At 58.6% G+C, this 13,608-nt stretch overlaps 2 protein-coding genes across 2 annotated transcripts in view; both read right to left on the reverse strand.

Annotated features, from left to right (window-relative positions):
• Positions 1–4,883, reverse strand: part of ZNF687 (zinc finger protein 687) — a 29,256-nt gene extending 24,373 nt beyond the window's left edge. Inside the window, exon 1 of the mRNA XM_074566547.1 lies at positions 4,696–4,883. The gene's annotated coding sequence lies outside the window, so the exon portion shown is untranslated. The remainder of the gene's footprint in view (positions 1–4,695) is intronic.
• Positions 4,884–6,142: 1,259 nt separating this feature from the next.
• LOC141734426 (putative PIP5K1A and PSMD4-like protein) overlaps positions 6,143–13,608 on the reverse strand; it is a 34,777-nt gene continuing 27,311 nt past the window's right edge. Inside the window, exons 22-31 of the mRNA XM_074566191.1 lie at positions 12,346–12,813; positions 10,141–10,281; positions 9,336–9,450; positions 8,633–8,719; positions 8,138–8,206; positions 7,593–7,808; positions 7,389–7,497; positions 6,845–6,976; positions 6,535–6,602; positions 6,143–6,454 (exon numbers count right to left, since the gene is read on the reverse strand). Coding sequence (XP_074422292.1) covers positions 6,287–6,454; positions 6,535–6,602; positions 6,845–6,976; positions 7,389–7,497; positions 7,593–7,808; positions 8,138–8,206; positions 8,633–8,719; positions 9,336–9,450; positions 10,141–10,281; positions 12,346–12,813 — 1,573 coding nt within the window. The 3' untranslated portion in view covers positions 6,143–6,286. The remainder of the gene's footprint in view (positions 6,455–6,534; positions 6,603–6,844; positions 6,977–7,388; positions 7,498–7,592; positions 7,809–8,137; positions 8,207–8,632; positions 8,720–9,335; positions 9,451–10,140; positions 10,282–12,345; positions 12,814–13,608) is intronic.

Raw genomic sequence — 13,608 nt, forward strand, 5'->3', positions numbered from 1 at the left:
TGGCGAGCTGCATGCCTGCACAAGCCAGCCCGCACCGTTTCGGTTCAGCTGGAGGAGGAGCAGCGCCGCGTGAAAACCCCTTCCTGGCTCCATTTCCTACGGGAGAGCGAGCGGGCACAGCGACGGCACAGGGCCCGGTGTTTGCACGGGAGTCACACCGAGTCGGTTAGCCGGTGCGGCAAAGCACTCGGGCCCCGTCCAGCAGCGCGGCAATGCAAACACACCGCGCTCGGGTGCCCCCGACCGCATCAATGGGGGGAAATTATCCCCCCAACAGAACCAGCCCCGTGGCAAATCCCAGCCTCCAAACCTGGAGCCGAGGCCGTCCTTGTGCCTGGACCCAGCCCGGGCACACAGAGAGGTTTTGCTGGCAGAACTCGCTCGGCGTTGGGGTGAAAACCGTGGGAGGGGGAGCAAAGAGCAGGAAAATCCTACTCCAAACCAACAAACAAGGCCAGCAACTGCCAAAAAAATGGAGGTTTTTTGCTTTAGCATGGCTTATTTCGGTCAGGCAGTATATATCTATTTCTAGAAATAAATGATACGTGCCATATCTGTGTGAAAGGGCTCGCCAGCCACGAACAAGGCGCCTGTGTTCCCAGAGCATCCGACGCGACCCAGCCCCGTTCTGCCGGGGGGAGGCCAAGGGACAAAGCTCTGTGCCCAGCAGCGGTATTTCCCTCTCCTTTTTAAATGCTGCCTCCCATTTCCCACACCCCAATTTGTCCCTGCTTTACAATTTAATAAGGAAGACATTTATTATCATTTTTTTTCCTCATCAAAAAAACTCCCCCTCGCACCATCCCCGGCTGCAGTCTGACGACTGCCTCCGATTTCAAGGAGGCCTGAAGTACGGAGGCTGAATTATTTGCTGGAGGATGGGCAGAGGTAGCTCTTGGGTTTAGTCCCCTACAGGCATCCCCAGAAATAAAAGAAAACATCGTGTTCTTCTCCACAGCACGTTAACCCTCCTGGGCAAGGGAGCAGCATCCGTCAGCCCGGGCTGCCCCATCATTTCCAGCATCGTCTCCAAATGTTCTGGGCAGAGGTTGGAGCTCCTCAGCGCTCCAGAGCTGAGCGAGACGAGACGGTCCCGGCTCACATGCTGGGGGAAAAAAATCAACCTTCTTGCTGCTTTCAGTCTGAAGATGCTGGTGGCGAAAAGTTTGAACCCAGATTTATGATTGCTGTAATTAAAGTAATTAAAAACTGCGCTCACTTCATTCCGCACGCTTGCTCCGTCCATCTAAGGTGGCTTCTTGGGGATCCCGCTGCTTGGATGGCAAGTGGCAAGAATAAAACCACCCCAGATCTCCCTCCGACGCAAGGGAGAGCAGGAGAGAGTAACATTCACAGTGAAAGCAGAAGAAAGGGCTGGTGTCAGACCTAAACTGACAGGCATCACCACTGAAACATCGGGTTTATCTTTCAACAGGTTTTGCAGCAGCAAGCGAATCTTTAAAAGCAAAAGGCGAATCTAAAATCAGCTGCGAAGGGAGTGGGGAGGAGACGGTCTCTCACCAACACACACAGATTCCCCCTGCCGGGATATGAATAGCTACCTCACAGATTTCACCGAATTCAAGCAAAAAACACGCTTCATCAGGGAACGGAGGAGGAAACTCAGTTCTCCCCCATCCCCGCAATGGGGTGCAAATCCACGGCAGGCCAGTCCCAAGCTCCCGTCCCGGCACAGAGCACAGCTGCCACGCAGAGACGACACATCCTGACCGGAGGCTGGTTGGGGATTAAATTCCCATACGTTTAACAGAATTAAGTCTCTACCATCTGCTAACTTCTGGAGATATCAAAACAAACAAGTGGTGGACGAGATCCAGAAATCCAGACAATTTGGCCGGCCTGAAAAATTAAATTTTTAAACACTAGCAGGCGTTTTTGCAGCCATGATCGGCATAAAGCAGCCTCAATGTCAGCGCGGGGAGGTTTTTGTTCCCAGATTTACCAGTATGACCAGGATCCACACTGGTATACGCAGACGAGAGCTTGGTGGTTCCAGGCAGACATTTCACGGAAGAATGACCAGGATCTCCCCGGGCGTTCAGCCTAACGACTCTCCCCTCACCTGGGATCGTTTCCACCTCGCGATGAGCAGTTACCAGGGATCTCCATCCCAGCAGGTTTCGTGCTATTCCATCACTTTGGGTTTTATAATGTAAAGTTTTTAAACTCCGCCAGGGCACCCCGTTTATTCTAGCGGCATAAATAGAAAATCTGCCACATAGGATGCCAAAAGGAAGGGAACACTGAGTTCCCTTTGCTGCCGTCGCACGCTGCAACGGCCCCATGCCATAACCGCGCTCGCTTGCTATTAGTGCGTTATTATTTTTATAGTACCCAGATGTGTGCTTAGGTACTTGACGGTACAAATAAATTAAAGCCCCAGAAAATATCTTGCAGGGAGCGATCACACATTAGCAGGAGGAGGGATTAGACCCAGGAGAACCTAATCAGGGTGGAATAAACCCAGAAAACTAGAGACAAACGCGATTCCTGCAAAACGATGAGAGCTTCAGGCGCTGTTGGTTCTCCTGGTCATGACAGGAGATCCCCAGCTACCTCCGCACCTGCACCACCTCTCCAACAGCCGCAGCATTTCTGCACGGTCCCGCTGGTGTAGAGTGGTCCCTACAGCGAGTCAGGGCCCCCTCGCACGGACCGGGCTGCAGGATTAACACCAGGAGTAAAAGCTGGCAGAGCTCGCCGATCCTCAGGCCGCTCCTCACCAGGAGAACTGGGGGAAGAGAGCCTTTGGGAAGCAGCTCCGCCAGTCCTCCCGCCTCTGCCAATGCCAGCACGGCCACGTGTGGGGTGACGCATTTTTTTTCCTCCTCGGACACACTAAAAATACATCGTTTGAGGCAGCTGTTTCCACAAACAAAGCTCAATTCCTGATGCGCTGCTTACAACCTAAGTATGGAGGCTATCCTTGCTCACCTTCGCAGGGAGTCTCTTTGAATTAAACTAATTGTGGGAAGATAATCCCAGCCCCCAAGGACTGCCCATTACCCCAGCACACACAGACACCGGCAGCGAGGAATTAAGGGACTTTACAGGGGCAGAGCCCGCAAAACGGGAGGAGAGAAAAGAATCTGGGTTTGAAAGAAAACACCACATTCCTACTACCGACCCACTCTCCCTTTCACAACCCTGTGGGAAGTCAGGGTGGACCTAGAGCCGGATTCAGGATGGTGCCCACCTCTGCACCAGCCTTCTCCGGCACCTGGGACCACACCGGGCCCTCCTAGAGAGCTTCGCGATTCCTCCCAACCATCTCTGATGAGGCAGACGCTGTTACAGGACCCAAAAACGCAGAGGCTGCATCAGGATCCCCTCCACACGTCCCGTGTTCTCTTCCCCCACCAAAACCAGCATAATAGCGAGATTTCCTCCTCCCTAAACCATTCAGCAGCCGCAACACTGTTCTTCCCAGGACGATGGGATGTGATAAGAGACCCACACGCGCCGTTCTCAAACACCATCCTCGGGACAGCGGTACCCAGGGAAGCCAGAGAGGATCCAGACAGCCCAAAGCCCGACCAGCTTCTTATTCACACGGCCACTCCTCAGAAACTGGAGGAGCAAGAAAATGCCCCCAGGAACTGGGGCCCCGAAACAAGGCGCCACCTTATTTGCAAGAGATGCTACAGCTGAAGAACCGGGGGGACCCCTGCCAGCCCCTCTCTAGGCCCTGTGCTGGCGGGGGAAGGCTGCCCGCCACCCCCCTCAGCCCCCCCCAGGGCAGGGAGGAGGAAGGAGCTCAGTTCCAGAAGCTCTGGAAGGGAATAACAACAGTCCCAAATCCGAGAGATGGAGCCAGGACCAGGCCCTCCCAGGAACTGTGGGGGCATATGAACAGCACCCCCCCCCCGCCCCCAGCTAGAGAGGAGCTAATGGAGGTCTCATCCTGCCCCCAACTATAGGGGGGCATGACCAGAGACAGCCCCCCCTCCCCGCCATTCCCAGTGATGTCGGGGAGGGGGTCAAGCTCAGGTCTCCCCAAAAGATGCAGGTGGGCACTGTCACCCCTCCACTGCTGGGGGGTGGGGACCAAGCTCCCCAAGAGACAGAGGGGAGTCACGACCAGCGCCCCCCCGCCAAAAAAAAACCCTCCGGCCTGGAGGGAGGGATGCGCTCAGCTCTCCCAGCAGAGGAAGGGGAGCACAACGGCTCCCCCAGCCCAAGGGGAACGAGTGTTACGGTCCCCCCCACTCCAAAGGGGGGCAGGACAGAGCCCTTGTTAGGCTGCCACCCCTCCATTCTCCTGGGGAGGGCGGGGATAAGCGGCACCTGCCCCCAGGAACCGGGAGGAGCGAGGATGGCCGCGACACTCACGCCGAAGCCCGCGGGGGGTTGGGGATGGCCGTGACCCCCCCCGCCAAGACTCGCAGGGGAGGGGCCGGCCCTCACCGCCCCCCCGCATCCTGAGCGGGGAGGGGGGTGGCTCCTTCTCGTCCTCTTCCCCGTCCCGAAGCGGGAGAGGGACAGGACCCTCGCCTCTCGCGCGGCCTCACGACCCCTCGGACCAGGGGGTGGCCCGGGCCCCCCCGCTCCAGGCCTATCACCCCCCCTCAGGCCTACATCCCCCCCGGGCCTGCCCCCCGCCCCCTCCAGGCCCCGGCCCCCCCAGGCTCTTCCCCCCCGGGGGCTGTGTGAGGCCCGGGGCCCCGGCGGTACCTGCTGCTGCGGGCGGGGGGGGCCGGCTCCCGCCCAGGCCCCTCGGCGGCGGCCGCTTCTCCTCAGCCACTTCCTGCTTGGCTCGCGCCCCCCGCCCTCCGCCGCCGGCCGCTCGCGCGCCGCGCTCCCGCCCCCCCGCGCCGCGCCCATTGGCCGAGCCGCCCGCCGCTCGCCGCCCCGCGCACGGCGATTGGCCGGCGCCGCTGTCGCTCGCGGGTGGTCGCGGCCGTTCGCACTCGCCGTTGGCGGAGCGGGAGACGACTCCGCGGCCTGGGCCCGCCTCCCACGGCGTGCGTTCATTGGGAGGCGGGGGTGCCATTCAACGCCTGGGCCCCGCCCACCCCGCTGCTCCGCTTTCTATTGGCGGTTGGCCCTGGCTCGCCCACGGGGCAGCCTCACTGCTTATTGGCTGGAGTCTATGTTCATCAAGCCAGCCCGCCTCCTCCCGCTTTCCATTGGCCAAACGAGGCTGTCCTTCATGGAGGGGTCCTCGCAGCTATTGGCCATGGGAAATGTCCATCAGGACGTCTCCCAGCTGTTGTTTTCCTATTGAGCCAGAGACCTGTCACTTAACGCCAGGGCCCGCCCCTCCGCCAGTCCCATTGGTCGGAAGCCCCCGGAGGTGGTTAAACCGTCTTCTTCCATTTGCTGGCGATGCAGTCACTCAGGGCGTGGCTGCGTGCCTGCCCCGCCCGCCTCCGTCCGGCACGTGACGCATAACACTCAGCCCCGTTGGCGACGAGCCCTGTCACTCAGTCCCGCCCCTGCCCTTCTGCTCCCCCATTGGCTGGCCCGCCCGCCCGACCGCCATGACGGAACCACGCCACCCATTGAGCCGCCGGGCCGCCACTCACCACAGAACCCCGCCCCCCCGGCTCTCCCTCCCGCTCCATTGGCCACCTCCCCCGAGCTGACAACATCCACACCACCCCCTCACCGATTGGCTGACTGCGCTGCCCATCAACCACCAGGCCCCACCCCCTCCGGCCTCACCGTAAACATCCTGCGGGCGGGGCGGGACCGCGGGGGGCGGGGCTTGGGCTGCCGGGCCCCGCCCCCAGACACACGTGCCGGGGGGGTACGGGGGAGACCCGGGGCCCAGTGCCCCCAGTACAGCGGGTTCTGGGGCCCAGTCCCCTCCCACTACAAGGGAGTCCCGTGTCCCAGTGCCCTCCAGTACAGGGGAGACCCAGGCCCCAGTTCCCCCCCACCAGCACAGGGGGGACCCCGTGGTCCAGCTCCCCCAGTTCAGGGTGACGCGGGGCCCAGTCCCCTCCAGGGGAGAGCCAGGGCCTGGTATTCCCCAGTACAGGCGATTCCAGGGGCCCAAATCCCTCCAGCACAGGGGAGACCCGGGGCCCAATTCCCCCCAGTGCAGGGGAGGCAGAGGCCACCCACGAGGGGCCAAGGGCTGCCCCCGCCAGGCCCATCCCCAGGGAGGCGGCAGGACAGAGACCCCGTGGAAAGCCTTTATTGCCCCCTTACAGCACAGCCCCCGCCAGGTGCTGCTCCACTCCGGCGGCCACTCACCCCCAGGGCCGGTACCCACTCACCCCCAGGGCCAACGGCAGCACACCCCCGCCCAGCCCCCTCACTTCTTCTCCTCCTCCTTTTTGTCCTTGCTCTCCTTGGAGGCCTGCGAGGCCAGCGAGCCCATGGCGTTGCGGATGGCCTCGTTGTTGGGGTCCACGCCCGGCAGGTTCTCCAGCACGCTCTGCAGGAACTCGGGGTCCTGCATCACATCGTAGTCGTCTTCCTCCTGCGGGAAGAGGGAGAGGCGTTGGGGACAGGCTGGGTCCCCATCCCACAGGCAGAGGGGACAGGAGGACAAAACCTCACCTTGGTGGGTTCGGAGGTATCCATGGCCGTGCTGCTGTCCACTTCGGCTGCCTCCGCCTGGGCAAACTCTGTTGGAGGAGAGGGACAGCTGAGGACGGAGGATTTACACAACCACGGCCTCCCCACAGCTCACAGGAGTGACCCACACACCCACCCCACCAGTGGTCAGGGAGATCTGGACCTTGCCCAGGTGACGAAGCCCCTCTGTGGGGCACGCCGGGCTGTAGGGGCTGCAGGTTCCAGTCCCGGAGGCAGAGCTGCCCCGTGGCTTTCCACTTGGGAACGGGCCGAGCCGGCCACAGGCACTCACCTGCTCCCTGCAGCGACATCTGCATGGCATAGGCGATCTGCTCCTCCTCCGTCATGCTGCTGAGGTCGGGCAGCCCGGCCCGGCCAAACTCCTGCTGAGTTATCGTCATCTTCAGCAGAGCATCATCCGAATCTGCCCAGAAAAAAAACCACAGTCAGAAACCAGCAAGGACACGAGCCCCGTCCCTTCTCGCACACGTGGCCTCGCTGGGGAAGCAGAGCTGCACCCCGCAGCACTCAGGACAGAAGCGGGTCCACCTCGTTTGGGAGTTTCAGGCGAAGCAGAGGCAGCTCCGCAGCACGCTGCAGTTAAACTGCCTCCCTCCAACATTCTGGGGCAAAAACTGCCTCTCTCCTCGCACCCCAGCGGCTCTGGGCACTGCCACACAACACAGAAAGGCCCCGCCATGCACAGAGACACTTCCTACAGCACCGTGTGGCCTCGCAATGAACGCTGCCACGAGAGCCAGCACGCTGCCCAGACACCCTCCCTGGGGAATGTCCTGCCTGTCCCTGCCTGCTTTAATCCCTGCCCAGCTCCTTACCGTCCCCACCAGCGGCAGCAATTCCAGCCTCAGCCGCAGAGGCGGCTGCAGCCCTCCTGGCCTCCTCCTCTTGCCGCTGCCTCTGCTCCTCCATGGAGACGCGCAGAGCCTGCGGAGACGGGCACAGGCAGGGAGCTGAGCGGGGCAGAGCTCGGATGGATGGAGCTGGGTGCCCGCAGCCGCCCTCCACCTCTGCCTGCTCACCAGAGCCAGCTCCGGGTCTGCGCTGGGGTCCACGCCGAACTCGAAGTCGCTGGCACCAAGGCCCAGCATGGCACCCCCCTCCCCAGCCAGGATCGGGGAGCTGATGAGGGCATCGGCCAGGCTCGGCCCCGGCGGCACCGTCACCAGGTGGGAGCCGGTGCCATCTTTGCCGTTTAAGGTGTTAATGAAGGCTGTCAGCTTGTCCGTGTTGGCTTCCTAGGGCCAAAGAAGAAAGGCCAGACTAGAGCTTTGGCTCCTCAGCTCTGCAAGAGGGACAGCCGGCTGCTCCACACACCCAGCGTCTCTCCGCACTCCGTGGGAGCCAAGAGCTCCGCTGTTTCCATCAGGACAGAAAGCATTTAATGCCGCCTGCAGTGAAACGGGAGAGGTGTCTTCCCAGAGGGAAACGTTACTCTCCACATTAGCATTTTTACTGGGGCAGCTGCTGAGACTGAGAACTGTTCCTATCCTCACGTGCCCCAGTAAGGGCTCCGGGGTGGAAAGGATACAAAATCCTGCCTTGGATCTTATGGCAGAAGTCTCACCTCTTCTCCAAAATTGATGATATCAACGTTGACTTTCTCTTTCTTAAGACGCTTTGCCAGTTTCACCAGCTGCAATGAGGAGACACCACGGCATTAGCTTGGATTTCAGCTCTTACCCATGCTCAGCTCATCAGAGACCAGACAATCGTGCTTAGGGTTCAGTCCCGGAGGCACAAAGCCCAGAATCAGCTTCTCAGTTTCAAGCCCTCCCAGCAGGAAAGCATTTGAGGTATTTCACCTCTCTGGGTGGGACAGGCACTACCACACGGTGCCCGAGGTGGCACAAGGGAGGGAGCTGCTCCTGCCGAAGTAACTGTCCCCGCTGATGGGGACAGCAAGAGGTTGCTCAGGCAACTCTGTCAAGCAGCCTCCGTGCTGGGGTATAACGCCTTATTTTCAATACAGAGCAGGGAACAAACCGTAAACCCCATTTACAGTTCAAAGTGGAGCGTGGAGCCGACCCAACATTTTTTCCTTTGACTGCTCATTACTCACGTCTTTCTCGTTATCTTCTACAGGGCTCCCAACGAAAGCGATGATTCGCATCTTGTGGTTCTTGCCTTGGCGATGTTTCAAAGCCAGCTGCAAGAGAGAAGTCATACTGTACTTAAGGAGCAATTCTCAGGAAAAAGGGGCGGCCAGCAGTCACCCCTACTACTTCTCCGCAGGGAAATTTAGGCTAAATATCAGGAGAAACTTTCCAGTAGCAAGTTTCACCACACTGCCCACAGCAGGCGTGTCTCAAGGGCCTCCCGTTTGCTGGCAGCTACGACCCAGCTGGCAGCAGTCTGGTGGCAGAGACAGTCTAGGACAGAGCAAGGACACTGGACAAAAGGGTGGCCACATCCTGGGGGATACTCCTTGGCTGGGGGCTGCTCTCCTCAGGGTGGGAAGGGCTGGACTTCTGCAAAGCAGCTGCCAGGTTCCTCCGAAGCAAACCAGGACCAGACTAATAAACTTCTGAGCATTTATATTGGATTTTATAAAGGAGGTTTCAGCTTCATTTGGCCAATAAGAAGACTGAGGCAAACCCAAAATTATTCGCTCGGCATTGCTCAGCCCTAGAGGCAGGAAGAGAATGAGATTTCCTGTATCCAAGCCATCGACAGGACAGGGAATTTAACAGGACATGCTAAGGCAAAAGGAATTACAGAGAAAGTTACAGACTCGCGCATGAGGAACCAACAAGACCACTTACATGAGCAACTCTGATCCCTGTGCAAAAGGTGATTTTCCCTTTGGGTTGCACTGTGTGTAGCTTTGAAAGGATCCGGCCTGTGTCTGGAGTGAGCGTGGTCAACACTTCACAGTTACTGCAACACAAACATACTTAGGTTGGTGACCTCTTCTTGGAGAATTTCTCTGCAAAACCATTTGGTATGGGAATAAGAAATGCCCTCCCACCTGCCCTGCACTAAGCCCGTGCCTGCTCCAAGAGTCTGTCAGCACTTGGCTCTGGAGGGTCAGTGCGTACAAGGAGTAAGACTTTTAGCCTGTTTTCTTAAAAAAACCCCAAAGTAATCTGCCAGCACGAAGGCTTGTGTGTGCCTCTGTCCGCTGCCCCAGCAACCTTGTGCCCACTGGCCAACTTTAATGGACTCTGGCTAAGAGGGAGCTCGCAGAGGCACTGAAACCCTGCAAACTTCAGGAAATGGAGGAATGACTCTGTCGGGGCTGCCCGTGAGCTGCAGTGACAGCTCAGCCCACACTTGCCACCCCCAGGACACAAGGCCACAAGAGGATGGGGCTGGCAGAGAGCTCCTGAAAGCGAAAAGCCTCCATAACATACCCTGGCGTTACAGAAGCAAGCGCAACAAGCTGGAGACCAGTGAGGAACCAGGTTTTCTCATACTAGTCCTCCCATAACTGGTTTGGTTTTAGACTGTGCTGTTGCTGCCCCATTTTACAACCCTCCCCTTGTCCCTTGCCCCCGCGCCCTCTCACAAGGTCCCCCCAGAGGCTCCTCCGTGTCACCCTGAGGCCAGCCCTGCTTTGGGGCGTACTTGGCTAAAGTGATGAGCCCCACGTTGTTCTCAGGGTTACTGCGGGTTTTCGAGTGGCACACGATGTTGACAGCATCTTGCTGGGCTTGCAGGCGAGTGGGTAAGAAGTCTCCATTTCTCATGTACTCGCTGTTGTCAACGCTGAAACGCAGAGAGGAGGGCGTCAGCTTGTGAAACGGTTGAGGTTTATCCCCAAGACATGCTTTTTGGAACAGCACACCTAAGGTCACGCAGCTGGGGACATGCAGCAGGACATGGGCATTTCCCAGGGCAGAGATATGAGTTGTTTCTGTGTTTCCCTGAGTTTTCAGATCGGATCTGACTTTTGGGTGACAGGACAAATACCAGTCCAGAGCTGGAAGCTCACACTCCTCACTGAACACTGCGAGAAGTGACTGTGGCCAGACACCACCTCAGACCCAAGTCTCCTCGATGCTTTCCTCCATCTCCACAACAAAAAAATGCCAAGAGACCACTCCATGGTAAAGTCCAAAGCTCTGCGCTCATTGCTGCTGTGGGGTTTTCATCAGGACAAAAAGCAGCTTTCCCAGGGCAGGGGTGGCAGGCACTTTCCAAACACAGCTCTGCTCCACCGGCGTGGTGCCCTCCTCGAAGCGACGCGGTGACAAGCCGAGCCCCCAAGCCCCACAGCCCGGCTTTAACCTCCTACACCCGTGGCGGGTGTCGGGGCTCCACAAACCGCAAGGGCAACAGTGCCCCGCAGCGTCGAACAGCGGCAGCCGCATCATCCCAACATCGCTGTAATTAAACCCCTACCCTCCGCTCCAGAGGCTATTAAATATAGCACAGAGCAGGCAGAAAAAGCCCTTCTCTTAGGCCAGCCTTCAGGAAAGCGACCCCAGGAAGGATGACTAGTTAAAGAAGAGCTTGAGAGTTTATTTTGGCCCCAAATTAAGACTTCCCTGAGGACCACTGCCAGAATTTCTTAGTTTTAACACCAAGGGAAAAGTTTCTTCTGAAGAAAGCTACCTGTGACGACTTCCCTTAAACATGAGTAAGCAAAGAGTTACCCAGAGAAAACATCAAGGACTTCAGTGTATGCTTAGCAAGTCAGGCTACGGTACTATCTTTATCCAAACAGCTGCAGGACTACATAGACAGCCAAGGAAACAACAGAACCTGGGCAGATTTCACTGATTTTCTCTATCGCAGCCTTCTCAACCACCAAAACCAAAAGATAACAGGACTGTAGCTGCTGTGATAATAACAACACACCAAAGTTCACCTCCGCTTCCAGCCCTGGCTGCATTTGGCGCCCAGGGGCAAAACCCTCTCAGCTCAACACTGATGCTGAGCGAGACAATAACAGAGGACCTTCACACAGGACTGCCCGAGCACCAACCCACCGTGTCCCAGCAGTGCTGGGACAGGCCCCAAGCGACTGACCCTTCTTGGGCCCAGCGCCCCGGCAGAGTCTGCTGTACCCTGGCCCTCCTCCCCTGGCATGTGACCCCAATTTGTTGTCCCAGCATTGCCTGGCACCGCATCATGCCAGAGCCCCATCGTAGCCACCTTCTCTGCCCCCCAAGTGCTGCCTCTGCCCCACACCTTGCCAGCCTCCTCCTGCCCATTAGCACCTACAGGAGCCCCTTCCCCCTGCTCCTGCCTCCTCACCTCCTCCACTCCACCAGGAGCCTGCCCCACCACAGACCCCTCCTCACCCCAGCCTGTCCTATTCGCCCCCAAACTCCCCCCCAAAACCTTCATCGCCACCTTGACCCCACCCCAACTTAAACCATCCTCTCTCCTCCGTCTTCCCCCCTCAAAAGCCTCCCCCTACCCCAATTCTATCCTCAGCCCCCCACTTTGCTTCCCCACACAGCTCTTCCTACACCACACCCCCTCCCAGCCCCCCTCAGGCCCGGCCCGCCCTCCCCGGCCCCACAACCCCCCCAGGCCCTGCCTTCACCCCCCAGGCCCTGCCTCCCCCGACCCCCTCCGGCCCCACAGCCCCCTCAGGTCCTGCCTTCTGCCCCCAACCCCCACCTCAGACCCGGCCTCCCCTCCCCGGCCCCACAACCCCCCTCAGGCCCGGCCCGGCCTTGCCGCCGCCCGGGATGACTCAGGGAAAGCGGCGGAGGCCCCCAGTCGGCCGCGGGGGCTCGGGGCGGGCTGCGGGGCGGAGTGAGGGGGGAGAGTCGGGGGGTTCAGAGCCCCCCACGGTGGCCTGGCCCGGCCGCTCACCACACCATGGTGCTCTCCAGAACCATCTTGCCTCCTTTTGCCTCAAGACCGGCCCGGATCCGACCTAACAAGGCTCTCGCCGATTGGCTCGGCGCTAGCGACCAATCGCCGCTTCCCGTCTTGCGAGGTGGGTCGCGGCGGGCGCGGGGCAGGCCGGGAGCTGTAGTCCCGGGAAGGCCGCGGTAGCGGCGGGGACACAGGGACCGTCCCCTCCCTCCGCCACTCCCCGAGGTGGGGAAGAAGCCAGGAGTCTCCGCTCGGCCCTGACTCGAAGAGCTCCACACGCCTCTTCGAACACCCTCCCGCCGCCATCTCTGGGAGCTGGGCCTGGGGAGGGTGCCCCTGCGCCACCGCTGGAGAATTTCTCCCTCATCCAAGCGACGGCCCTGCAAATGTCCGGCAGCCAGCCCGGACCCGAGCTCCATCCCTCCTCGTCCGCAAAGGGATGGGCCAGTGCCCGCCTGGGCCCTGTCACCCGCTTACTTTGCAGTTTAGCGAGAGAGGAACAGGAGAATCCTCCGGCTTCTTCACATCGACTCCTCCGGCACATCCAGCTCCGCGGCAGCCAAGAGCGTGAGGGAATCTGAACCGAGAGTCAGGCAGAACACGGAGGACAGGTGCCGCACTGAAGTTGAATTCAAAGAATTCAGGCGTGTAATCATACAGCTCCTAAAGTATAAATACTTCTTACGTTCTTGCTGGTGTTGCCAAGCTAGCGAGTAAGCATGAAAAACTGACCTTTCCAGCATCTGTTTCAACGCTTGCAGTATTGCGCCATTCCGACTGCCCCAAATCATCCACTTTGTGCAGACACCTGCACGGATGCGCAGCTCCATTTAAAAATACGACTGTTTGCGTAACTACAGCTAATAGATGATATCCCCGAGATGTGTTATCTTAGGTCCCGCTTCTTTGGTTAATCCCTTAACTTCCTAAAAAATCTGGTTTAAAAACATTGGGGTTTTTTCCAAATATATTTTTGTTTTTACTGGCTTTTTATGTTAGCGTTTGTGTTGTTTATGATGTTGTTTTTAACTCAGACTTTGTCAGGAATGAATGTCAAAACAGACAAAATGTTTCCTGGACAGATAAGTTTGTTGAATTCTCCCAAGTATATCATGAACACAGGGCTGTTACGCAAACCTATCAAAACCCTCTTTGGAAATCCTGCTTTGGAAGATGATCATAGGGAAAAAAAAAAAAAATACAGCTTTTTTTCTTTAAAAGCCCATGTCCCCGCCCCGGACAGAGGAGGCAGGCGGC

The sequence above is a fragment of the Larus michahellis genome, chromosome 24 (genome assembly GCF_964199755.1).
Source record: "Larus michahellis chromosome 24, bLarMic1.1, whole genome shotgun sequence".
NCBI classification, from domain to species: domain Eukaryota; kingdom Metazoa; phylum Chordata; class Aves; order Charadriiformes; family Laridae; genus Larus; species Larus michahellis.